Raw genomic sequence first — 25,644 nt, 5'->3', positions numbered from 1 at the left:
TCTTTCTGAGAATTTTGATCTATCTGAGCCATGCAAGTTCAGATTGTTCCCTCTGCTTCCCAATAATTGCTGGATTGGATTTCTGTTCAACCACTGACCTTCTCTCAAAATGGTATCACAAAGTGCAGTGGCAAATTGCATTAATTTAGGTAGTGTTCCTAACCTTAGAGTTTAACAAAAACACCGAGATGTGCTTTTCTCTACCCAATAATTCTGTTTGATACTTTTATATTTAAAAACAAACTTGGTAATAGTTGGAAAACCCTGGAGAACTGTTCTAGTGCTGCATAAGTGCACCACTGCGAGGAAAAGTACATCCCTAATCCTGCAGTCCTGCTGAATATCCTCCTGGATGTCTGAATTTAGCTTTTTTTCTCTCCCAGTTAATTTGATTTTTACTGATTTAACTTAACAAGTAACAGTTAAGTAACTTAAACTTGGTGTTCTCAGAGGAGAGAGGCATCATTTTGAGTTTGGCCACAGTGTGGGGTGATAAATACTGAGGTAACTCCTTTGTGCAGTGAAAGGGAAGGGAGGTTGGTTAGATTCTGAACATTGTCTTGGCTTTTTTAGTTCCTTTTGGTTTTGGGGGTGGTTTTTTTTTGGACACTATGCACTTTTTAGAAACACATTCACCAGGAACCTGGTATTTCAGCTCCTTGCTGTTGCTCAGTGTCCTGGGAACTGCAGCACCAGGGTCCCTGGTGGGGAGGCAGGCACACCCAGCCACACTGGCTGCTGCTTCTGCCAGTATTTTTTTGTCCAGTCAAACACAGAAGATGAGAAATAAACTTTCTTAATAATGCATCAACTATATAATTAAATAGCACTTTTGTCACCTTCACACAGGTTATTAGATACCTTTCATGATTCAGCAACTTCTTATAACCAGTCCAGGACCTGAATCAGTAGATAATCTGGTACCAGTTCCCATGATGCTGTTGCTACACACACTGTGTGGAGCTGCAGGAGTTTACTAGACCTGATCTCAGTACTTGCACCAGTCTAAAGCCCTGTAGCTTATGGCAGGTAACTAGATAACTTGTTCCTTTTAAAAAGATGAATAATTCCGTATGAAATCTACTTGCAAAATTTTGTCTTAAAATTCAGCTTTTCCTCCACAGTGAAATTGGTGTGGAAAAAAAAAAATCAATGTTGTTGTTATGGAGTTGTTATTTTTTGTGGCTGCACAATGTTATGACTAGCAATAACATCCTACAGGGAGAAGGGGAAACAACATCAGGTGTGTCTATAGGCTGCTTCTTTCTTTCAGTCAGTCCTGGTTCTTGCTGGAGAGAGCACCTGCAAAGCTGGACAAGTCTGGCTCCTGGTGTTCAGTCTCCTGGGAGGTTAATTTTGTTGGATCTTACTCATGTCTTTCTGAATTTTCTTTTTCTCAAGTCTCAGCTTGGTGTTCTGTATTTGCTTGAGCAGCTCCAGAGACTCCAGAATGAACTGAAATCCTGGTAGAGGAATAGGAACAATTAATTATATGTTCATTGTTTTCAAGATATTAGAAGTTTCTTCTCTTTTTGTGAAAGTTTCTGAGCCATGTTTAGTACAGAGCATATTAAATCAATTTAATTTCCTCATTTTATTGAATGCCATAGCCATGCATTAGCAGATGGGGTTGCAACCTACCTGCTACAGGAATCATCTCTTCCAACCTTGGACAACCTTGGACAATGCCAAACATAATTACACATTGCAGGAAACTGCAGTTGTCATCAGAGTGGTGGGGTGAGAGAAAGAAAACCCTGTCTTGAAAGCCTAGGGTTTTGTTAGCCCTAAAGCATCTTGTCCTTTCATTGGGCATTGGGGATTTTTGTTTGGCTTGGATTTTTTTTTTAAGTCCTCAGTCCTTATTTTGACTCGAAGAATCACAGAATCATGGATTGGTTTGGGTTGGAAGGGACTTTAAAGATCATCCAGTCCCACCCCCTGCCATGGGCAGGGACACCTCCCACCAGCCCAGGCTGCTCCAAGCCCCATCCAACCTGCCCTTCAGCACCTCCAGGGATGGGGCAGCCACAGCTTCCCTGGGCAACCTGGGCCAGGCTCTCCCCACCCTCACAGCCCAGAATTTCCCCCTCAGATCCTGTCTCACTCCCTGTTCCCACTGGATTCTGGCACTGTTGCTCTGCAACCTGCCTGCCAGAACCTGGTACCACAGGTCTTCCAGAGCTGCAGCAGCTGTAAATAACTATTATACTCCCTCAGAGCTGCTTTGTTGTGTGCTTTGGGGATAATGGGAGCTCAGCTGTGCGTGTGCATGTATGTGTTCAAAAAGACAGAGATGGGATTGCACTGGTGACTCAAATTACAGCTCTGCACATTTGTCCAGTGTGTCACATAGGTGTTCACTTAATAGCAAACAAGAAGCCTAACTGTGGGTTAAAATTACTTCTTTTCCTCCTTTTCTTTCCCTCTTCAGTGCTTATTGTAACATGACAGCCAATGACATGATTTTTTTTCCTTTTGGAATGGTTGTTCAATAACAGTGGTTAATTTTGCCTCTGCTACCCTCCAGCACCATCCAACCAAACTACTTAAGAGTGAGAAATTTTACACATTCCAGCCCCACCTCTGATTTCCAGCTGAAGCACAAGCAGCTGCTGTGCCCTTCATGCTGCCCCACACCTCATCAGTGGCCTCTGTCCCCCCTGTTTTGGGGGGTCAGCCCCTGCCAGAGGACTGGCCTGGGAAAGAGCAACCATCAGACCTTGGCTTTGAACACCAGGATGGCCAAAGTTTGGTATAAATGGGGTCTCTGGTGTCGTTCAGTTTCTGCAGGCAGGAATCTGAAGTTAAGAACTCCCTCTTTTCAGTAACAAGATTATATCCTGAAGCTTCTTTGCCACGGCTGCCTCTGAGATGCTGCCTTGTGCCCCCTCAGATGGTCCAGGGGACGTCCAAGCTCTCTCATGTCAAGACCTGAGCTAATTTAGAGCTTGGCTGGGAGCCTGAGAGCAGGGCTTGTAGCCAGGCTGCAGATAATGAAGGAATTGGGGCTGCAGGCAAGAGATGGGGTCCTGGATCACAGGCAGCTTAGAGGGTGAGAACCAGGCCCCTGAGCTCCAAAGAGAGAACATGTAAGATGTGAAGCCCTCATGTGATGACTCCCAGGCCACCTCTTCCCCTGGAGGGAGGGCTGAGTGATCTGTTGTTTTGATTACCTGATGTGCCCACTGCGTTACCATGAGAAGCTGCAGGGACAGGGTAATAGTGACACAGCACAGAGCACAGTGGGCAAAATCTGGCTTGTGAAGGCCACGAGCTCATGCATCAGTGAGGCTGGAGCCAAGGCCTTGTGGCCAGAGTCTTCATCAACAAAACCAGAGGGGGAGTTTGCTCCTGCAGCAAATGCTGGCTTTCCCCACCCATCTCCACCCTTCTTTAATTATTAAGCATCATTAGCCTGCTAGGTACCCATCAGCACACAACATTACCTAGTCCCACTTTTTCAATAGGTGTAAAACTATCCTTTAGAATCCTCTGCTTTGGGAAGGAAGAAAATTCCACCTATCTGAATGGACTGACAGGCCTGAATCCCTCTTTTACCCCCCAACCAGGGCTGCCTCTTTGGGAAGATGCACCAGCTGCACCTCCAGCTCCATCAGGTGTTTACCTGGGAATCACTAACTGGAGCTCAAGTCTCTGGAGCAGCTGCATTTATCAGTGGCAGTTCTGAACCTGTTGTGTCTGCTGCCTTAACAAATGCTCTTTCCATGCAACTTGGCTCATCTGTGCCAGTGCTGGCCCTGGTGGGGCTCTGAAACAGGCAGCCTGGACTCTGAAAGGTGGCTGCACACTCATAACCCTTCAGACAGAACTCACTGACCAAGCCTGGGGCTGGGAGTGGGTCCAGTGGTTCCCAGACTCCTCTGAGAAGGAGTTCAGAAAGCAAAGGGTCTGGTCTGACCCTCAGGACCCCACGGGAGGACCTTCCCCAGCCACCTGGCAGACTCACCCCCTTTGGCAAGGAATTGGTGCCTCCCAGGGAAGGGTAGTGAATTGATGACAGAAGAAACAGGTGCTCTTAAAAAACCTGGACAGCAGGTTGTGAAATTGCCTTTTAGATTCTCTTACCTGGAGTCTCTTAGGAAGAGAAAGCAGCTGTTGGGCTGGCTGCTTGCAAAGAGAAGCTGGCCACCCCATACAACCTCTCTGTGTGAGGTTTGGGAGAGAGAAATAACCATTTTAGTGTCTGCCTGCCTTTGCTGGAAAGTATTTTCTGAAGCAGCAAGTCACTGTAGAAATTTATTTTTAAAATAAATTGGATGAAGGCCCATCCTCACCTGATCTGTATTCGTTCTGGATTTCCTCGAGCTCCTTCCAGATCTGCCTTTCAAATCTGGTGATTCTAGCATGCAGGCTTTTTTCATCACTTTTCTTCTCTTTCAGCTGCTTTTCAAATTTCTGTGGTTTATCCATTTGTTCTATCTTTAGTGATAGAGCCAGGAGCTTTCCTTCTACTCTATTTTCTGCTTTTTCCTTTAAACACACAGCACAGGTAAGATATTTTAAGTATTCCCACATTAACCTGCCTCCTGCTACGTGTCCAGCTTCCTAAGATCCCATCTCCAGCTCCCTCTGCCAGCTGGAAACCCTTCCCCCTGCTCCCATCCCTCCCTGCCCTTGTCCCAAGCCCCTCCCCAGCTTTCCTGGAGCCCCTTCAGGCCCTGGAAGGTGCTCTCAGGTCTCCCTGGAGCCTTCTCTTCTCCAGGCTGAACACCCCAGCTCTCCCAGCCTGGCTCCAGAGCAGAGCTGCTCCAGCCCTCCCAGCATCTCCGGGGCCTCCTCTGGCCTCTCTCCAACAGCTCCATGTCCTGCCTGTGCTGGGGACCCCAGCCTGGCCCCAGCCCAGCAAAGGGGTCTCAGTAGAGTAGAAGACATCCAGAGCCCTTCCAGCTGCTCTGAGCACTATGTGTGTCTGCCTGCCCCTATATGAGCACATGAAAACACAAATGTGGTCCTTATTTCCTAGATCATAGAATCATTCAGGTTGGAAGGGACCCTAAAGGTCATCACGTTCCAACCCCCTGCCATGAGCAGGGAACCACCAGACCAGGCTGCACAAAACCTCATCCAACCTGGCCTTAAAAACCTCCAGGGATGGGGCATCAACAGCCTCCCTGGGCAGCCCATCCCAGTTCCTCACCACCCTGAGAGTGAAGGATTTCTGCCTCATATCTCTCCTAAATCTCCCCTCTCTCAGTTTAAAACCATCACCCCTTGTCCTATCACTGTCTTCTCTGACAAAAACCAACTTAAGTGCAGCTTTAAAAAAAACCTATTAATTAGCAGACTAAAGCAATTCAAGATGTAGCTTTGGGATGAGGGCTGACACATCCAAATTGGCTTTACTATCTTTCTGGCTGCACTAAGTGTTGGTTGCTTGAGTACAAGAGACCCTCCTTGGGCAGGAGAAACAGGGGCTCAGGGGCATTTTTGGCCCAAGCAACTTGTGAGCCTGGTCTTTGATCAGCATCCTCCCTTCCTGGCACTGAGAACCTGTGGTGGTGTGTCAGTCACTTTTCCACTCTGAAAAGCCTTGGGAGCAGTGAAGGAATTAATGAGAAGGCTTTGGTCCTGAACTAAGCAATACCCACTGTGCTGGAACTGAAACATGGGGTGTTGGGGGTTTGCTTGGATTTAAAAGGGGCAGAATTTGCACAGTTGATCCCTTCCTCTTCCTTGTGAATGAATGAAATTGGGTGGTGCTGGGTGGTGGCCCCAGTGGCTGCCCTGGGGCTGGAGAATGTGACTGTTGGGTACATTGGGGTTGCCCTGGTGGGAAATGGTGCCATAATTTACTTTATTTCCCAGGATATCCAGAATATTGGGTGATCTCCATCCTTGGAGATACTTAAAACTCCCTAGGATGACACCCAGGCCCAGACTCCCCTGGTTGGAGGAAGGGCTTGAGCCTCATGACTTCCAGATATCCCTCCCAAAATATGAATACATTGTTTTTATTTTTTATTTTGTAACTCACCATTTTTCTGGCCGTGTCCTGAGGCACCTGGTTTTGTGCTAGATGTGGGGATTTTGCGTGTGTGATTGGTACCTGCTGGGGTGAGGGTGATGGGAGCAGCTGGGGACAGTCCTGGGGGTCTGGAGACCACCCCAGTGCCAGCCTGGAAAGCCTTACCAGTCCCTCCTTCAGCAAGTTGAGCAGCTGCTGCCTGTGCTGGGCTTGGTTTTCTTCACTCCGTGACAACCAGGCTTCTGTCCTCTTCCAGTGAGTCTGCAGCTGATCCCTGAAGTCACTTAGAGCACTTGTCAACCTAAAATGATCATTATCTCTTTAAGTAACAGGACTAAGGTTTAGTCAGTGTTATGGGGGAGTCTTGAGTCATTTGAGTAAATTGTTTAAATTGCTCCACATCTGCTCAAGAGCTTCCTAAGAAGCCCTAGGCTCAATTATTTCATTGATCCTTAGCTTAGAGGTTGTACCTACCTGCCAAAATGTGATTTCTGCAGAGTGGTCTGCCTTAGGAAAATATCTGAGGGCTGGAGAAAATGTTAATTTCCCATTTGAGTTAAGCCTGTTGGAAGGGGATGAGGAAACTGCAGTAACCCCTCAAACACAGACTCGGCTGCTGGGCACGAGGGAAAGCAGCAGAACCACCTGTGCTCTGAAGGTGAAGCTCATCAGGATAAAATAAATTCATGGCTAAAAGATTATAAACCAAAGGAGAGCGCAGAGTTGCCCCTGAGGCAGCAGTTGGGTAGGAATGTGAAATCCCCCCAGGAAAGATGGAAGCAAGAGAAGCCTGGAGGAGACAGGGAGGGCGGGAGCAGCTGGGGTCAATGAGCAATCCCTGCTGGGATCAAATCTGCAAAATGTCAAGCTAACCAGAACCACGAGGTTTGAGTTTTGCTTTTCTTGTGCTGCAACACGTAACTGAGAAGATGAACCACGACCAGGCCTGAACTTAGGTCCAAGCTGGAGCCACGTGTATCAATCTTCACACTTGTGCATTTGGCTCTAGGAGCATCACCAAGATTTTTATGTAATTGTATTAATTTCCAGGACATGTTTGTATGCAAAACATGATCACTTAAAATCAGTTTGGGCCTCAGTTAGGATACAAACCAGCAGGTAAAGGAGCAGGATTTGTAACCAGGCAATGCTTACAGCACTTCCACTCTTTAATATCCCTTTTCAAAAATGCTGTTTGAGTTTAAGTGGTTGTTATAAGGAGTGATGATTGATAGCAGCTATGTATCAGGCTAATGAAGGGATAATTACCATCAGCAGTCACTGTAAATGGGGTAAAAAAGTAAGTGATAGGAACATGTATCTCAGTGACACCTTATTGCAGTTTGCTGTAGACAGGGTGTCTTCAAGACCCTCTGCAGGAGCAGCCAGTTGGGTCAGTTTGTCACTATTGCCCATTTTAGTACCTCTAGGATTCCAGTTCTTTCAAGAATAAAAACCTGAAGTGTGGAGTTTATCACTTGTAGTCCTACCATGCACTTATGAACCTGCACACAGAGTTTGCTTCCTGGAGCACTAATCTTTGCTCATGAGAAAATAACATGATGTTGTGATATTACTCTGGTGGATATAGAGCAGTATCCAAGCTGGGCATGGGAAGGTGCAGTGAGCTCTTCTAGACCCTGGCAGCAAGACATTGGACTGGAATAACAGGGAACACCAGCTGAACATGGGTCTAGGACAGTTCTCTGCCACCAATGGGACATTTCACCACTGGGACATCTCTACACCGGGGCACTCATCTGCCAATCCAAGGAGAGTTGTCCCTGCAGAGGGTTGTCCTGGTGTGGAGATGTCCTGGCAGTGAGTTGTCCAGCAGAGAGTTGTCCCAGCAATGAGTTGTCCCATGGAGTGCTGGTGGCAGAGAATTGTCCCTTCCTGTCCAAACCCTGCTCTGGAAAGGTGAGGTAGGGATGGAGGCAGCGATGCCCTCCCCATGGTTGTTGCTGGTGGTTGTGGGATCTTCACACCTGAGGGTCAGGGAACAGGCTGGTCAAGGTGAGAGTCACAGCTCTGCTCCACCACCCCAGCAGGCAATTAGGGGCCTGGTACCTCTTCAGACAGACCTTTCATGAGGTTATTTTCGTGTATATCTAACTTCTGGTTGGCAGCTGGTGTTTGTGTTCGCTCCCATTTCTCCCCAGTTGGAAAAGGGGGAGGAAAGAAATACTTAAACCTAAAAATGAAAGGAGTTTTCAGAATCAATATCAGCCTGTGCTTCCACAGCAGAGCTGCCAGCTGCAGCTGCCTGAGGACTGGGGGTAGCTCTGGGCTGCAAAGCTGATCCAGACCAGCCAGGTTTTTATGGAGAAGCTCCAGACTGTTCCAGACGTTAAATTTTATTTCATCTCTCTAAAAAGAATACATAAATCTGATAGACTGGAGCAGTGTAAAGGAGACAGACATTCCCCAAAGGGCACGCAGTTTTAATTAAATTTTGTATTAACTGGAATAAAAGCTCCCAGTTCAGTAAATAAGTATTTTTGGATTTTATGTTACACACAAAACGCCAGCACATCTCTGTGTCTTGAAAGCCACCTCTTTTCAAGCTTCCTATTTTCTGAAGACAATTTCAGTAAGAACTCATTAACTTTTGAGAAACTCAGGATTTACATCAATTCAGTTTTCAGATTTCATTCTTTCCTGGTACGGTTCCATTTCTCCTTCCCTCTTTTTTTGATTTCATTTCCTGTCCCTTTCACATCATCACGATCTCCACTGTTCACTCCTGTCTCCCTCTTCCTCCCTCTCTCTTCCACCTTTTAATTCACTGCCCACTTCAGCTGTTGTTTCCCATTCACCCCAAATTCCTTCTCCTGTTCTCTTGATGAGAATTCTCATCTTTTCAAAGTTCTAACCCATTTTTACTTCTGAATACAATTCAGATAGAATCTTAATTAAAAGAAACCTTTATTCAAATACTTCATTCTACAGAGTGGAACGGTTGCCTTTTAAATAATGTTATTGCAGGATTATCATAATTATATTTTAAATTATTTGTGCTGGCTCTGCTATTCAATGATGGGCTGGTTTGCCTTGTTTTGCATGTGGCTGCCAGACACTTTTGTTCATTACATCCTTCCCCTGGAGCTCCTTTCTCTCTAAAACTCATCAAGATTAAAATAGCACCCTAAAAATACACCAAAAAAAAAGAGGACACCGGGGCTGGGAGGCTGTGCAAGCTCCTTGTGCCCACTTTTCTCTACCAGCAGCAGCAGCCCTGCCCCTGGCAGCTGTCTCAGATGTGGGCAGATGGTGCAAGTGAAATAAAAGGTCTCCTCCTGCAAATTAGGCAAGTCACAAATTAGCCCCAATTATGATGGTAAATAGCGTCTTTGCCCTTGGTGCCTCCGTTTTAAGTACAGAAAGTTAATAGGTTTCATACCTCTCTTCTTACAGGGTGGCATTTAGCACCTCGTTTTAACAATTAGCTTGCAAGAAAATGTGCTTTCGTTATGTGTTTTCATTATTTTATGGCACAGATCTTCATTAACCTGCTGGTGGTGTTTTTGAAGGGGTGTTCATGAGCGGCTTTGTTTCGCCGTTCCATGGAAGTGAATGATCATCATGAAAAACCCTCCATCACCTACTTGAAATCCAGAAGTTGCATTTCATGATGTTGGTCTCCCTGGACTGTCTTTAAATTCGAGCGCTGGTCAGAGCTGGAAGTCTCTATCTTGCTCAGTAGCTGCATCACCTAATGAGGATCCAACAGAGAAGGTCTTTGTGAGCCAGACTGTCAGCACTTGCACTTACATTTAAATCTCCATTCCATTTGCAAGCACAGAAAGAAAAACAAAACAAAACAGCTGACGTCGAGGTACAGCTAGACAAAAATGAGATTTTCTTACCAGAAATTTTATTCACTAAAGACTGAAGACCTGAGCTCAGAGCCTGCAAGACCTGCTGGAGCCAAAGTCTTTGTGGAGGCAGGAGATGGTCAGGAAAGCAGGAGCCTCCTCACTGGAACCAGGCACTGGGCTCTGCTCAGGTCTCCCCAGTGGTGCCAGGAACCAAGGGGCAAATGCTTGGAAGCACGTGTGTGCTGCTGAATGTTGGCTGCCCAAAACATAAATGGGATCCCAAGGAGGCTGGAGGGAAGGTTCTGGAGAGGGGCTTGGGACAAGGGCAGGGAGGGCTGGGAGCAGGGGGAAGGGTTTCCAGCTGGCAGAGGGAGCTGGAGCTGAGATGTGAGGGAGAAGTTCTGGGCTGTGAGGGTGGGAAGAGCCTGGCCCAGGTTGCCCAGGGAAGCTGTGGCTGCCCCATCCCTGGCAGTGTTGAAGGGCAGGTTGGATGGGGCTTGGAGCAGCCTGGAATGGAGGGAGGTGTCCCTGCCCATGCAGGGGTGGGACTGGGTGGGCTTTAAGGTGCCCTCCAACTAGAACCATGCTATGATATGATTCTATGATCTGGAAGGGCAGTCTGATGCGAGGACTTTGGCAATCAACCTGCCTACCCTTGGTTAATTAACAAACTAACTGGTATGTGAAACCCCAGCAGTTTTCGTCAGAGATTTTACACCAAATCAGCACAAAATGTCCCTGGTGTGGAGATGCCACGGCCTGTTCTGTAGCTGTGGCACATCAGTTCAAAGAGGTGTCACTGGAGACTCATCACGTTGACTTGGCACCTTCCCCCTTTACAACAGAATCCAACTCCTTTCCAGAAATTCTGTTTTTCTTCTTCCTACAACCACATGAGAAGAATGTTGTTCCTTTTTTCAGCTGAGGAAGTTTTTTCTGCATCCTGCTCAATGTCTACCCTAATGTTTTTTTTTCCCCTGTTCTCCAACACACACACCTTCTCCATTCCCTCTTTCCAGGTGAAGAAGAACAATCTTCATAGGTAAGCAAGGAGACAGTTGTCCAAAGAGTGTCTTTTAACAGAATTCTAGGTAAGACCATAGAATCCCAGGTTGGAAGGGACCTCCAGGACCATCTGGTCCAGCCTTTCTAGGAACTACTCTAGTTTACATGAGGTGGCTCAGCTCCCTGTCAAGCTGAGACTTCAAACTGTCCAATGTGGGGGAATCCACCACTTCCCTTGGGAGACTGTTCCAATATTTAACTGTCCTCATGGGGAAAAATTCACCTCTTGTGTCCAATGGGAATCTCCCCAGGAGCAACTTGTGCCCATCACCCCGTGTCTTTTCCATGTCTCTCCTTGTCAGCAGGGAGTCTCCATCTTCTTTGCAGCCACCACCCTTTAAGTACAGGAACATGGTAATAAGGTCTCCCCTGAAGCCTTCTCTTCTCTAGGCTGAACAACATATCTTATTTAAGTTCTGCCACAAGCAATTTTTCCCTGGAGAAGAGGACCCTGGTCAGGCAAGGTAGGTGGTGATTGACAGGGAGCCTCAAGAAACAGAGTTGAGATGGACACACAACATTGAGGATATATTCCATGTCCCAGGGCACAAGAAATGGAATGTCCTGTCTCTGCTCAACTCAGGCAGGCACAGCTGAGGTCTAGGTTGGAGCAGGAGCAGAATGCCATCATGCTGCAGGGTGAGAAAGCTGGATTTTCCAGGACAGCTGGATGCTTCCGAAATATTGATGTTAATGCTCCTGATCCTGTTATAGGCTCCAAAACTGCTTCTGAGCACAGCAGACCTCACACAAGGGACGAGGCAATAACAGTTGTTATCCCCTGTTGGCTTCACCCAATCCACAGAGGAAAAGACCAAACCAAAAATCCTCTCATTAAAAAAAAAAAAAAAGTAGCATTTTCCAGAGCCTTTTCACTGTTATATTTTCATAAGACTTTGAAATACTGCCAAAATGAATATGGAGCTGGATATTAGGTTATTACCTGCCTGTACAACTTAGAAATAGTAAAAACAAAACCCCAGAGGGTTTGGATGGCCTTTTTTTTAGCTCCAGAATGCCTGCAGCTGACATTCCCAGGTGCACTTGAAGCAGAGTCACGGTCTTATAAATAACACTGGGAAACTGTAACGGGCTGTTTGTGATCTGGGGTTTACCTGTTATTACTTTGCATCCATTATAAGCACCACTATCATTCCATGGTGTCATGGAAACAAAACATTTTAACTTAAAACCCCTGTGTGGATCCTGTGTCAGCCTTTAAAGTTGCTCCTCGAGGAGGAAAGGAAGAGGGAGGGAGGCAGGTAGGAGCAGTCACCACCCCCCCAGGTATTTTCCTGTTGGCTTCTCTGCTCACCTTCTTCTCAAAATCGCTGGCACAGCTTTTGAGGGCAGAGTGGAGGCCACGGATCTCTTTCTCAGCCTTCTGGGCCTCGTGCCTGATCACGCTGATGTCTGCTGACAGCTTTGCCACGCTTGCCTCGCACCTGCGGCCAAACCAGAGAGAGGAGACCCTCTGCAGGGGGGTGCTGGGGGCAGCCTGGAGGCAGAGCCCCGGTCCAGACCAAATCCAGACCCTGGGAACAACCCAGACAGTAGCGTTTGCCCTAATGGGTTAGAGTCCTTCTCATTTTCCCACTCTCCAACCTGAATCAACCCAGTTAACTCCCAGGAGAGGCTGCTCTGTGCTCCCGGCAGCCCCACGTTGGCACCACAGCCACCCAGCCTCCACCAGCAGGACCCTCTGAAAGGGGAAGGGCACCTCTAGAGCTAAGGGACTGGTGTTTGTGCAGGGAACATTTGCTGCTGGACACTGAAAGTCTTCCCCTTGCGTCCAGCAAAACACCTCAACACAGGTAAAACGGGCAGATGAGCGACCTGAGAGCAGCAACAGCTGATTGAATGGCCAAGGGATGATTAACTTTCAACCCCCTGTTCTCTGCAGGTGGGGTGAGTGTCTTTAATGTACACACACCTTGTGTGTGTAGATCCATATATATATATATATAGAGAGAGATATATATCATACATAACATCCAATATTTTACATATATATGTGTTATATATAAATATGTGTGTGTCTTTATATATATGAGTAAATATTTTTTTCCACAATCACAGAATCCCAGACCTGTTTGGGTTGGAAGGGACCTCAGATCCCACCCAGTCCCACCCCTGCATGGGCAGGGACCCCTCCCAGCAGCCCAGGCTGCTCCAAGCCCCATCCAACCTGCCCTTCAGCACTGCCAGGGATGGGGCAGCCACAGCTTCCCTGGGCAACCTGGGCCAGGCTCTCCCCACCCTCACAGCCCAGAATTTCCCCCTCAGATCTCATCTTAACCTACCCAGCTTCCTTTAGTGTTTAGATAAATATACATGGACCATTATACACATACTGAACATGAGCAAGGAGGCACAGGCTGCCTGTCCTGCATTCCTCCTTCTTACTGCCTACCAGGGGTAAACACCTGCCCCAGTGCTTAAAACAAGAACGTGTAAAAAAGTATAATAAGGTCACAAAGTAGTGAAAATTTTGTGTAAATAACAGAACAGGAGTTGAGAGAGGAAAAGAGCTAAGTTTTAAAATGCCAGAGAAATTATCCCCCAAAGCACCATCTCTGGATAAATCCTGTGCTGTTGACAGAAATTTTGACAGTTTAAATAGACCAGCTTCTTGTCATCTCCTGATGATGCTTAGATATTGCAAAACACCTACGGAGGGTAGATGAAGGAAATAAAAGTTACTGCTGATAACAAAGGCTTTGTACAAAGGCCAGAACTTTCATCAGAAGAAACCATCACTTTGGAAAACAGCTACAGAATATCTGAGGTGGGGAATGTGGATCTGGAGAAGGAGTGGGGATTATCATCACAGCATGGTTAGGATTGGAAGTGATCTGAAACACTGACCATCCAGTCCCACCATTCCAGGCTGCTCCAAGCCCCATCCAACCTGCCCTTCAACACTGCCAGGGATGGGGCAGCCACAGCTTCCCTGGGCAACCTGGGCCAGGCTCTCCCCACCCTCACAGCCCAGAATTTCTCCCTCACATCTCAGCTCCAGCTCCCTCTGCCAGCTGGAAACCCTTCCCCCTGCTCCCATCCCTCCCTGCCCTTGTCCCAAGCCCCTCCCCAGCTTTCCTGGAGCCCCTCCAGGCACTGGAAGGTGCTCTCAGGTCTCCCTGGAGCCTTCTCTTCTCCAGGCTGAACACCCCAGCTCTCCCAGCCTGGCTCCAGAGCAGAGCTGCTCCAGCCCTCCCAGCATCTCCGGGGCCTCCTCTGGCCTCTCTCCAACAGCTCCACGTCCTTCCTGGGCTGGGGACCCCAGGGGGTCTCAGCAGAGCAGAGCTTTCAAGGTTTGACTCAGGATCAACAATTAATCAGTAAAGGGAAAACTGGCTTCATCCTGGCTCAAACCAGGACAGGAATAGAGGGGAACAACCCCCTCCCTGCCCCTGCTAGCTTTGCTTCTATTGACACAGCCCAGGACACAACCAGAATCCTGGATATGTACCTGAGAAGTTATTTGCCCCTTCATAAAATGCAGGACTGCACCAAGTCCAATATACACTGTTCCTCTTCTGACTCGGGAGTATAAAGCTCCTTGAACAAGTATCAGGTAGCTATATTCCTATGTGTAATTAAAAGCTTTGCTATAACCATCAGAGGCTTTCATTTCTTCATAGTTTGCAATTTCCGTGTGAATCCCATGGGAGCAGGCTTCCTGTGCCCTTCCCAGCCCAGCTGCCCATGAGCCTGCCCATAAAGAAGGGTCTCCAGTGGGCCAGGAGAGCTCATCCTGCCCCTCTGCTCTGCCCTGGTGAGGCCACAGCTGGAGAACTGGGACCAGTTCTGGGCTCCCCAGTTCAGGAGAGAGTCCAGGGAGGGCAAGAAAGATGCCTGGGGGGTTGGAGCATCTCCCTGATGAGGAAAGGCTGGGAGAGCTGGGGCTGTTCAGCCTGGAGAGGAGAAGGCTGAGGACAGACCTCATCAGTGCCTCCAAGTATCTGAGGGTGGGTGCAGGAGGATGGAGCCAGACCCTGCTCAGCAGTGCCCAGGGACAGGACCAGGGGCAAAGGGCACAGGCTGGGACATGGGAAGTGACCTGGAAATAGGAGGGAAAACTCCTTGACTGTGAGGGTGGCAGAGCCCTGGGACAGGCTGCCCAGGGGGGCTGTGGAGTCTCCATCCCTGGAGACATTCAAACCCCCTGGATGCAGCCCTGGGGAACGTGCTCCAGGGGGTCCTGCTTTAGGGGGGGTTGGACTGGATGATCCCTGGAGGTCCCTTCCAAATCCAGTGATTCTGTGTGATCCTGTGACTGATTCTGAACCCCCAGCCCCTGCCTGGACACACAGGGGGGCAGATGTAGTTGCTTTAACCCCGCAACGCAAGCCTGGCTCTCCAGCTCCCCTCGTCCTGCTCTCAAGTGCTCCATTTTAAAGTCTTTCCAGTGTGGAAACCTGTGGTTTCTTCCTCTTGTCACTGAAGATTTGCCTTCTCACACTGCTGTTCCCACCCTGCTCCTTTCTCACCCTCTGCAGGTTTTGCAAAGCCTTATGATTGTCTCCCTGGGGTGGGATTTTCCCCAGGGAGCTCTGAGCCCCAGCCCTTCTGTCTCAGTTGGAAGACCTGGCCTGCACGTGGGTCCACTCACTGATCATCCTCACCCCTCAACATCAGCCCTGCTTCACCTCTGCACCTGCACCCCAACGTCTGCACCCTGCCCCGTGGGCACAAGGACCCCCTAAACCTCCAGGGTGCTCCAGGGTCCCCATCCCCACAGGAACCCTCCATCCTCCAGACCAGGTTCACCCACCCCAGACCCCAGCTTGTCTCTGGGTTTGGAGCCACAGAAGCTCTGATAGGACCAAGTTCTGCTAGATCTGCTAGGTGATCTGCTGGAGAGCAGCTCCCTGGAGAAGGACCTTGGGGTCCTGCTAGACAAGCTCTCCATGGAACAACAATGTGCCCTCCTGGCCAAGAAGGCCAATGGTATCTTGGGGGGCATTAAGAACAGTGTGTCCAGCAGGCAGAGGGAGGTTCTCCTTCCCACCTGCTCTGCACTAGTGAGACCTCACCTGGAGTGTTGTGTCCAGTTCTGGGCTCCCCAGTTCCAGAGGGACAGGGATCTACTGGGGAGAGTCCAACAGAGGCCACGAGGATGATGAAGGGGCTGGAAGATCTGATGGGGAAAGGCTGAGAGACCTGGGGCTGTTCAGTCTGGAGAGGAGAAGCCTGAGGGGGATCTAATGAATGTCTATCAATACATGAGGGCAGCAAGAAGGCAGGACAAGCTCTTGTCACTTGTGCCCTGGGACAGGACCAGGGGCAATGGGTCCAAACTGGAGCCCAGGAAGTTCCAGCTCAACGTGAGGAAGAACTTCTTTGCTGTGAGGGTGACAGAGCCCTGGGACAGGCTGCCCAGAGAGGCTGTGGAGTCTCCTTCTCTGGAGACTTTCCAGACCTGTCTGGATGCCTTTCTGAGTGACCTGCCCTGGTTTTGGTCCTGCTCTGGCAGGGGGGTGGGACTGAATGATTTTCAGAGGTGCCTTCCAGCCCCTGACCTTCTGTGATTCTGTGATTCTGAAACATCCACTGTTCTGGAGCCCCCAGCACTGGAAGGACATGGAAGCCCCTTCCAACCCAAACCAGTCTGAGATTCTGTTATTCTATGATTCTCTAGTCATTCATTGGACTTTTTCTTTAAGCACAAAAAAGTTAATGGGAAAAATAACCATGACATAACCTTCTGTATAAAGTCCATTGCTTACTCATTTTTATGTTCATTTATTCTTTTATTGGGCTGGCTGAACAGAGTGGATTAATATTTATCAGAATTATAGTGGGGTTTTTTTACAATTCTTATTACTATAATACATAATCCCATGCCTAAAGAAATTCTTATTAATAATACAGATGAAAAAAATACCTAATTCAATGGGAATTCCATTATAGCTGAGGTGATGAAGGCTGTGGTTTTTTGTTAAAGATCACTGCTATTTGACACATGTGTGTTTTACACATGTAGAAATGTAGCCAGAAAGTTAATTAAAGTTAATCCAGAAATTAATGGACAACCACCTCAGGGGCTGGCAAGAGGTCTCCCCCTATTTTTCAGGCAAAGAGAGAGTAAAAGTGTAGATGTAACTTGAGTTAAAAGAGCCAATCCACGTTGATCCTTTGCACATGGCAAAACACAGGAGGATGAATCATCTGCTGAGAGAAAGAGCAGCAGCTCCATTTAAGGTTAATTTCATCCTAGATGCTCTTGGATTAAGTTTAGGCTACAAATCCAGAGGAAAACTGCCACTGCAATTTCTACTAATTCAATAAATGTAAAGTCTACGAACACGTGCATTTGTCTCCAGCAACCCTGGGCCCCCTTTGATATACACTGACTTTTTGAATCCGGGGATACAAGACCAAATAGATGTGAAAAATCAAACTACTGCTCATCCCTGCAGTGGCAGGGCCCTGCCTGTCAGCTCTGGCTCCCTCCTCAGCCACGGGGCTGGGGGCAGTCGGGACTTGGCACTTCCAGAGGGGAACTTCAGCAGCAAGGAAAGCAAGAAAGTGCTGATGATTCATGAGTCACACAATAGTACAGTATGGCTGAGCTTAGTGGCAATCAGTCAGAGAAAACTGCACCATAATACTGCTGTTGAGATGCTGCTGGAATCCCAGCCCCAGCTCTGCTCTAGCAACGTGCTTGGTGAAGGCAGAAAAGCTGATGTTCCCTTCGTGTCCATCTTTGAAGGCAAATGGGGTCTGAGGACTCAATTTCCACAGTAGAATCAAAGACCCACAGACTGGTTTGGCTTTCCAGCTTTCCTGGAGGGGACAATCCCCTCCCTGGCCCTGCTGGTCACGCTGCTGGGGATGCAGCCCAGGACACGGGTGGGTTCTGGGCTCTGAGCACATGGCCGGGCCCTGGGGAGCTGCTCCTCACCAACACCCCCAGCTCTTCTCCTCAGGGCTGCTCTCCAGACATTCATTTGTGGATTTCTGCTGGGGATTGCCCTGACCCCTGTGCAAGACCTTCCCCTTGGCCTTGTTGGACTTCGTGGGGTTTGCAAAAGCCCACCTCTCCAGCCTGTCCAAGTTTGGGGAAGAGTCATTTGGTGCCACCACGACAGATTTTTAGGTGAAATTTTGTGTGTGTGTTTTGGGATCCTCCCTCCTACCCGTGGGAAAGGCCAACCAGCACACCTGGAATCCAGGCAAGGAAGGAAGAGGAACCTCACTAAAAGTGCAGTGGATGTCTGGGAGTGCTTGACCTCCTGTTTGCTTTGGCTGTTTTTTGTTTCCTTAAAGCAAGTAGACATGCCCTGGCTATTTTTTTCCCCTGCAATCACCCAGTTTTCCTGTTTTTTCACCCAGTGCTTTTGCTTTCCTCTGCTGCAGGCCAATGCTGCAGCACAGGGGGTGGGACAAAGCCCCAGTGCAGCTGAGGAGAGGAAGCTTCATGCCTAGGAAAACACCATGAAGAGAGGATCAAGTCACAGCTGGACAAAAACCACCTTAGGTGGAGCATTTTCTGACCTGGGTTTGAACACACCAGGAGGCTCTTGCAGGGTCACCCCCTGCTTTGTTCCTAATGCAGCCACAAGGTAAAAACAAACCCTGTCTTTTCCCTGCCAGCTTTGGATGTGTTGGCTCCAGCTTCTCATCTTGGATTCTTGGGTCTCTCTGCAGCAGCCTGGAGTCCTTCAGTACCCTATGATTTTTTTTCTCTCTCTCCTGTTACATGGAAATGAAGAACATCTCTCAATTTTTATTATTATTATTATTTTACTTTTATTGTCTACAAACCACACACAGCTGCCCCCAGCCAGAAATTTTCCTCATCCCACCATCACATTCCTGGCTCTCCTTTACACCACATCAGGTTTGTAGTTTCAGAAAAGGGACTCTGGGCTTGGTGCAGAACTCTGGTGCAACACACAGAGCTAAAAGAACCTCCCAATGGACTGGTCCTCTCCTTCTCCTGTCCAAGCCCAAGCTCCTGGCAGCTCTGATGCTCCATCACCAGAAGAGCTCACAATAACTTATCTACCTGCTGTATCCCCCAAACTTCCCAAAGGACAGTGAGGAGTAGAACAGTCTCTTGTTTGGTTTATAAAATACTTCCATTTTCAGTCAGCCCACATTCCAATATTCCTGATCATTGCCAGTTACCACCTTGACCTCACTTGACCTGTTACTGTCTTATGTCTCATGTGGAAAGCATATGACTGGCTTCTGGAGAAAAAAACATGCCAGTTCAGGGAGATTTCTTCCTTAATCATAACTTTTTCCAGTATGGCAGTTCAGAGGGCTCTTAATCCATGTGCTCTCTTGATATTCCTAAAAACTTTTTCACTTCGTCTGTCCTTTAATTGCAATATTTTGTGTTAGAAAGTGCCCCAGAGAAGTCCCCCTGTGTCACATACATGAAATTAAGAGAGCCAATGGAAACTGCCTCAGCAAAAGAAGAAATAGAGGTTTTTTCAGCAAGACCTGCCTTCCAAAAGAGGAAGTGGAGATTTTATTGGAACAGCAGGAGAGTTTGAGCAGAATAACCACTTCAGCTGAAGCCTGACCAGACTGGAGGAGAAATAAATGGTCTAAAATGTTGTGTGTGTGTTGAAGAATATGGCAAACACAGGATAAGGATAACGTTTCTGAGATGGAGGGTGAGAACCACAGATCTGGCTCTGAAAGGGAGATGTAAAATGAGTGCAAAGTACATTCTGAATCTGCTCCACACAAAGAGACCAGCAGGGATGAAAATGAGGGCCCTGGTGCCCTCCTTACCTGGCCACTCTTCCACGCAGGTCTCCAATACCTTGGATGTATTTCTGGTCCAGACTTTGAACAGCAAAATTAGTTTCTAGTGCAGCACCATCCCTTGTTCTTATTTGCCTCTCCAAAACCTGTCAATTCAAGACCATTAATACAATTATTTTTTTCCTGCTTTGCTTTTGTTTTTCAAAGCACCATTTATGGCAGCAGGTCTAAAAGCTTGTTGTCCCTTCTTGCAGGAAGCAACACTGTATTTTTCTTTCAATAACCTGTATCTGCATAAACAATATGTCGATTTTCCCCTTTAAAAATGTACTTTCTGTTGAAAGCCGAGCATGCAAAAATCAAGAAATGCAAAAACTGGGAAATAAGTTTTATTCTGTCCTTCAAACACCCACAGCATGGGGCAGCCCAGAGCAAATGACACACAGGGGGGTTTTTTAAGTCAGGCTCCTTTCAGCAGGGATGCTGAGTGTTTGTAGAAGGGAGGAAATAACTGAGTGTTGTGCAAGAGCCTGAGGGCATCACAGCAAAGCTGTGCAGGAGGGACAAGGCAGACAAGAGCTGGGAGACCCCCTGCAGGGCTGGGGCCAGGCTGGGGTCCCCAGCACAGGAAGGACGTGGAGCTGTTGGAGAGAGGCCAGAGGAGGCCCTGGAGATGATGGGAGGGCTGGAGCAGCTCTGCTCTGGAGCCAGGCTGGGAGAGTTGGGGTGTTCAGCCTGGAGAAGAGAAGGCTCCAGGGAGACCTTAGAGCACCTTCCTACCCTGCATAAAAACGTGTTCCCACCCCATGCAGTCCTGCACAGGACAGATTTGAGCTCCAGCGAAGGCTTGGACCTGCTGTTAAAGCACCTTTCAGATGTACCCACCCAGGACCTGGGTCAGTAGAAGCTCTTTAGCATCTTGTTTTACCCTTGTTCAGGACATGGCCTGATTTCTGCCTTAGCACACAGCATTACCAGCCTGATCTGAAGAAGGAAGGAGTAACCAACTGCCCTGCAGGCTCTTCTGAACTGGCTCGTCCTGATGGTGTCTGAATGTGTCAGAAGAATTAATTTTAGGAAGCCCTTGTGTAGCTACTGTGACCTTTTGCAGATACGGAGCAGAGCTGGGGGGGGGGGGGGTGGTGGTTTCTAAAATCTCCCCATTTTACTTCTCAGGTTGAACAGAGAGGCCTGGGGCACTGATGTTTCAGTGCAATTCAGGCCTTCAGATGGTCAAAGCACAGCTCTTACCCTTTTTTTTATGCAAATATGCTATTTGTGCAGAAATAGAATCCGTCAGAAGTAGCGGAGAGAGCTGCTGGAACTCTGGGGCAAGATTTAGCTGAAATCTCTCATTTATGTCATTATTCCTGAACAATCCTGGCTCCCCTGCACACAGAGCAGGGGTAACAGGAATGCTGAGCTGGGGCCACGCATCCCTGGGCTTGTTCTGCACCACAAACCAAGGTTTTCAAAGGGCTGAACGTGCTGCACAGCTCAGGTGTGTGGACAGCGTTGGACAGTGCCAGCCTGATGCCTCAGACCTGTGAGGCAGAGGCACAGGGTGGGACCTTCCCTCCCTCCAGTTGCTGGTTCATCAAGATGGAAAGCAGCAGCAGCTTGTTTATCCAGGGAGATCAATATTCTCCTCCTCCAGCTCCTTCCCTGGGCTTCTGGCAGCCCCTCCAGTCCCAGAGACCCACGTGGAGGCTGCGATCGATGGTCGCCCTGGTCTGTGTCCATCCTCACCTCTTCCTTCTGACCCCAGGTATTTCAGTATCCATGCTTTTTTCCCCTAAAATTTGCAGTCCCCTCCTGGGATCATGAAGGATGCTTTTGCCGAGGATTAGGTCATGTTGTCCTTCCAGGCCATCTTTTGGTGCTGGCAGAGGGATGTGCTGCCTCTTCATTCCCTGCAGCAACAACGCTGCTGGCATCTTCCCCAGAGCACCCTCTTCTAAAGGATATTCTTCCTGCTTTGGGGAGGATCTGGAGTCAGAGCGAGTCACATTTCCTGGCAGATCCTTCTTTTCCTTTTCTTTCTTTTCTTTTCTTTTCTTTTCTTTTCTTTTCTTTTCTTTTCTTTTCTTTTCTTTTCTTTTCTTTTCTTTTCCTTTTCTTTTCTTTTCTTTTCTTTTCTTTTCTTTTCTTTTCTTTTCTTTTCTTTTCTTTTCTTTTCTTTTCTTTTCTTTTCTTTTCTTTTCTTTTCTTTTCTTTTCTTTTCTTTCTTTTATTTTCCTCTTCTCTTCTCTTCTCTTCTCTTCTCTTCTCTTCTCTTCTCTTCTCTTCTCTTCTCTTCTCTTCTCTTCTCTTCTCTTCTCTTCTCTTCTCTTCTCTTCTCTTCTCTTTTCTCTTCTCTTCTCTTCTCTTCTCTTCTCTCCTCTCCTCTCCTCTCCTCTCCTCTCCTCTCCTCTCCTCTCCTCTCCTCTCCTCTCTTCTCCTCTTCAGCTCCTACTCTTTCTTTCTTTCTTTCTTTCTTTCTTTCTTTCTTTCTTTCTTTCTTTCTTTCTTTCTTTCTTTCTTTCTTTCTTTCTTTCTTTCTTTCTTTCTTTCTTTCTTTCTTTCTTTCTTTCTTTCTTTCTTTCTTTCTTTCTTTCTTTCTTTCTTCTTTCTTTCTTTCTTTCTTTCTTTCTTTCTTTCTTTCTTTCCTTCTTTCTTTCTTTCTTTCTTTCTTTCTTTCTTTCTTTCTTTCTTTCTTTCTTTCTTTCTTTCTTTCTTTCTTTCTTTCTTTCTTTCTTTCTTTCTTTCTTTCTTTCTTTCTTTCTTTCTTTCTTTCTTTCTTTCTTTCTTTCTTTCCTTCTTTCCTTCTTTCTTTCCTTCTTCTTTTCTCTTTTCTTCTTTTCTCTTTTTCTTCTTTAAATGCTGGAGAAATCGACACTGCTCAACCCCTCTCCCTTGCTGCATGCCAGAAGCAATTCCCCAAACCTCCACTGGTTCCACAGGGGCTTGGGCTGACATCCCTGCTGTCAGTGCTCTGCCCTTCTCACAACCAAAACACAGAAAGCAAACACACACCTGAGATCAGGACCTGGAGAGGAATAATTTGCAACCCAGGGAAAGGATTAGATTTAGATTTAAGCATTTTTCCAGCAACACAGACCTGTGCATGCTTAATCTGGGCAGGGTGAGAGGAACTGGATGATCTTACACAATTAAGTGGTTTATCACTATAGTATCACAATATTGACAATAAATTCACTACAAAATGAACAGAGAGCCTAAATTTAATTCAGGTTAATTTCAAGGGAGCTGTAATTGCCTACTTAAGAAGTAGAGAAGAGAAGCTGTTTCTCCAGGTAGGTGAAAAACAAAAAAGTGATGTAGATTTGGTGGCATTTTTAAGACATTTAACACTTTAAAGGAAAAAAAAACAATCTCTGGAGAAGTTTGGTTGTTTTTTTGGTGTGGATTTTTTTTGGTGTTTGGTTGGTTGATTTTTTTGTTTGGTTTTGGTTGTTTTGTTGTGTATTTTTGTGTGTGTGTGTTTTACACCTTTGCACAAAAGGAAAAGCCAAACTATGTCAGCAGATTTCACTTTTAAATTTGGCAAATAACAGCAAAAAACTAAAGGTCTTTAGCCAGAACAAGGACATCCCCCGTGTTTCCAGCACAGAATCATCAGACAGTTTAAATAAAACAGGAGCCTAAACCTCCATTCCAGCCCACACTGAGCTTTGTGGAGAGTTTCAGCAAGGTTTTACTGCAGAAGTTATGTAGTGGAACACCTGCACCAGGAAAACTAAGAAGTCAACCCAAACTTGAGCCTTGGAGTTACAGATGAGGTGAAGGTACCTCTTAACTCCTTGTTTCCCTTGGACTCAATGCCTTGTGGTCTAACAAAACTGGAAACAATCAGAATCTGAGACACTGAATTACAGCAACTCCTGAAGTCATTAATCTGCTTTTTATTTCATTTTACCTTCCTTCTCTTTACCTTACTTTCCCTGGCCCCCTCCTGTCTGTTTTCACAGGCAACTGCAAGGGCTTGCTAGACAAGGAAAATCAGATTTTAACTGAAACACAGGAGTCACACTGAGGACTTTTCTGCTCCTTGAAGCCAACACTAGTGGTCAGTGCACCAGGGGCCAGAGCTGCCCCAGCAGAGCAAGGAAAGTCTCCGTTACCTCCACGTCCTGGCTGAGCTTCCTAACAATGCTGGTAATGGTCTGGATGTGGTTTTCCAGCAGCTGCCGGGCTGAAGTCTCCCCATGCCGGTAATTTTGGTTTCCCTGGAGGTAGGAGACAATGTCATCTTTGATCTGGAAAGCCTGGTGAAGAAGGAAAGCTGTGGTCTTCTCCTGGCTGGACAACCGCTCCTCCAGCAGGCGAGTCCTGTCCCCGGGGCGAGGAGGAGGAGGAGGAGGAGGAGGGGAAGGGTCTGCCCTGCGAACACCAAAAACCCCAGTGTCACACCAGCCGTGCCAGGGGTGTTGGGGGACCAACCTCAGCCCAGGCTGCCCATGGAGCAGGCCCTTTGGTGCCCCCAGCCACTAACAACCCCCTCCCTCGGCGGGGTCCGGCGACACTTCTGCAGCTCTCGGGCTAAACCCACCCGGTGCCAGCAGCTGAGCTGCTCCTGAGAGGCTCCCAGGTACTTCCCGTAGTGTCATCGTTGCAACCCTCATTTTAATCCCCTCCTGTGTAATTTTGAATAAAGGCAAAAATGAACACGGAGCTGTTGGGGTGAGTCCAGAGGAGATGCTGGGAGGGCTGGAGCAGCTCTGCTCTGGAGCCAGGCTGGGAGAGTTGGGGTGTTCAGCCTGGAGAAGAGAAGGCTCCAGGGAGACCTGAGAGCACCTTCCAGTGCCTGGAGGGGCTCCAGGAAAGCTGGGGAGGGGCTTGGGACAAGGGCAGGGAGGGCTGGGAGCAGGGGGAAGGGTTTCCAGCTGGCAGAGGGAGCTGGAGCTGAGATGTGAGGGAGAAATTCTGGGCTGTGAGGGTGGGGAGAGCCTGGCCCAGGTTGCCCAGGGAAGCTGTGGCTGCCCCATCCCTGGCAGTGTTGAAGGGCAGGTTGGATGGGGCTTGGAGCAGCCTGGGCTGCTGGGAGGTGTCCCTGCCCATGCAGGGGTGGGACTGGATGGGCTTTAAGGTAAATTTCAACACAAACTTCTCTGTGATTCTGTGATTCTGCAATTTCATGATCACACCCCATGACCACCTGCAGGAACTCCCCATTGGACACCTTGATTCTCTTGCAGAGCCTCCCCAGCAGCAGCACACAGGCTGAGAGCAGGCAGAGGAGAACTCGTGGCAGACACAGCAAGGCCTGTGTTTGGGTTTCCTTTGCATTATTTACATCTAAGCACTGCAAAGCAGCCTGAGACCCTCTTGGTGATCCTGCAGCTGCCCCCTCCCCATCTGCCTGCTGAAACCTGGGGAACCAGCCAGGGGCTCAAACACACCCAGTGAAACTGCCTGTAAATATAGAAAAGAGCAAGGGTGTTGCAAGGATCTGAAACTGGCAGGTACAGAATTGAGCTCAATTTAGATAGGCACAATCTGGAGTTTGAGGGAAACCAGAATCACCTTTTTTTTTAAATTAAAAAAAAAAGGCAAAAAGCCAGAAAAAGACTGAATTTCTTCAGAACTGTGGGTTTGCATGTTATCCAGAAAATTATTCTTGGTTTATGCCTACTAGCTTCACCTGAATGGCATATTTTATTTATTTTTTTATGATCTCATTGCTATGTGAAGTACCCTTTCATCACAAAATTTACCTAAACCCTGCAGCCCAATGCTGAAGAAAAATGCTCAATTAGTCATTTGGGAAAGAAGTCATATGCATTTTCTCTTGATCTCTTCGTTTTAGCCTGCTATAAATAAAAATTCTGATGTAAAAATAATTTTTTTAAAAGGAAGGAGAAGAGAGGAGGGCTCAGCTACCCTACTTGATCAATACTCAAAATGCAGAGATGACAGTTTAATGAGTGAAGGGAGCCTATGGATGCTCTGCAAGAAATTTTACAGCCAGATGGGCTGCAATGATGTTCTGGCTTCTGACAGGTTCTATCAGGGGCTACTTCACATTTGCCTGTGCAA

General features: G+C 47.6%; 1 protein-coding gene across 1 annotated transcript; it reads right to left on the bottom strand.

The window, feature by feature from the left end:
• Nucleotides 1-1,350: 1,350 nt before the first annotated feature.
• On the bottom strand, nucleotides 1,351-24,757 carry FAM81B (family with sequence similarity 81 member B). Its single transcript, XM_051643593.1, has 8 exons — nucleotides 24,753-24,757; nucleotides 23,730-23,988; nucleotides 19,633-19,751; nucleotides 12,191-12,320; nucleotides 9,598-9,704; nucleotides 6,155-6,290; nucleotides 4,299-4,494; nucleotides 1,351-1,463 (listed from the first exon to the last, which is right to left on the bottom strand). The coding sequence occupies exons 1-8, from the start codon at nucleotides 24,755-24,757 to the stop codon at nucleotides 1,351-1,353; spliced, it is 1,065 nt and encodes a 354-aa protein (XP_051499553.1).
• Nucleotides 24,758-25,644: the final 887 nt, after the last annotated feature.

The sequence above is a fragment of the Apus apus genome, chromosome Z (genome assembly GCF_020740795.1).
Source record: "Apus apus isolate bApuApu2 chromosome Z, bApuApu2.pri.cur, whole genome shotgun sequence".
Taxonomy (NCBI): Eukaryota; Metazoa; Chordata; class Aves; order Apodiformes; family Apodidae; genus Apus; species Apus apus.
Note: the sequence above shows the minus strand (reverse complement) of the source record. Positions and strands in the feature narration are given on the sequence as shown.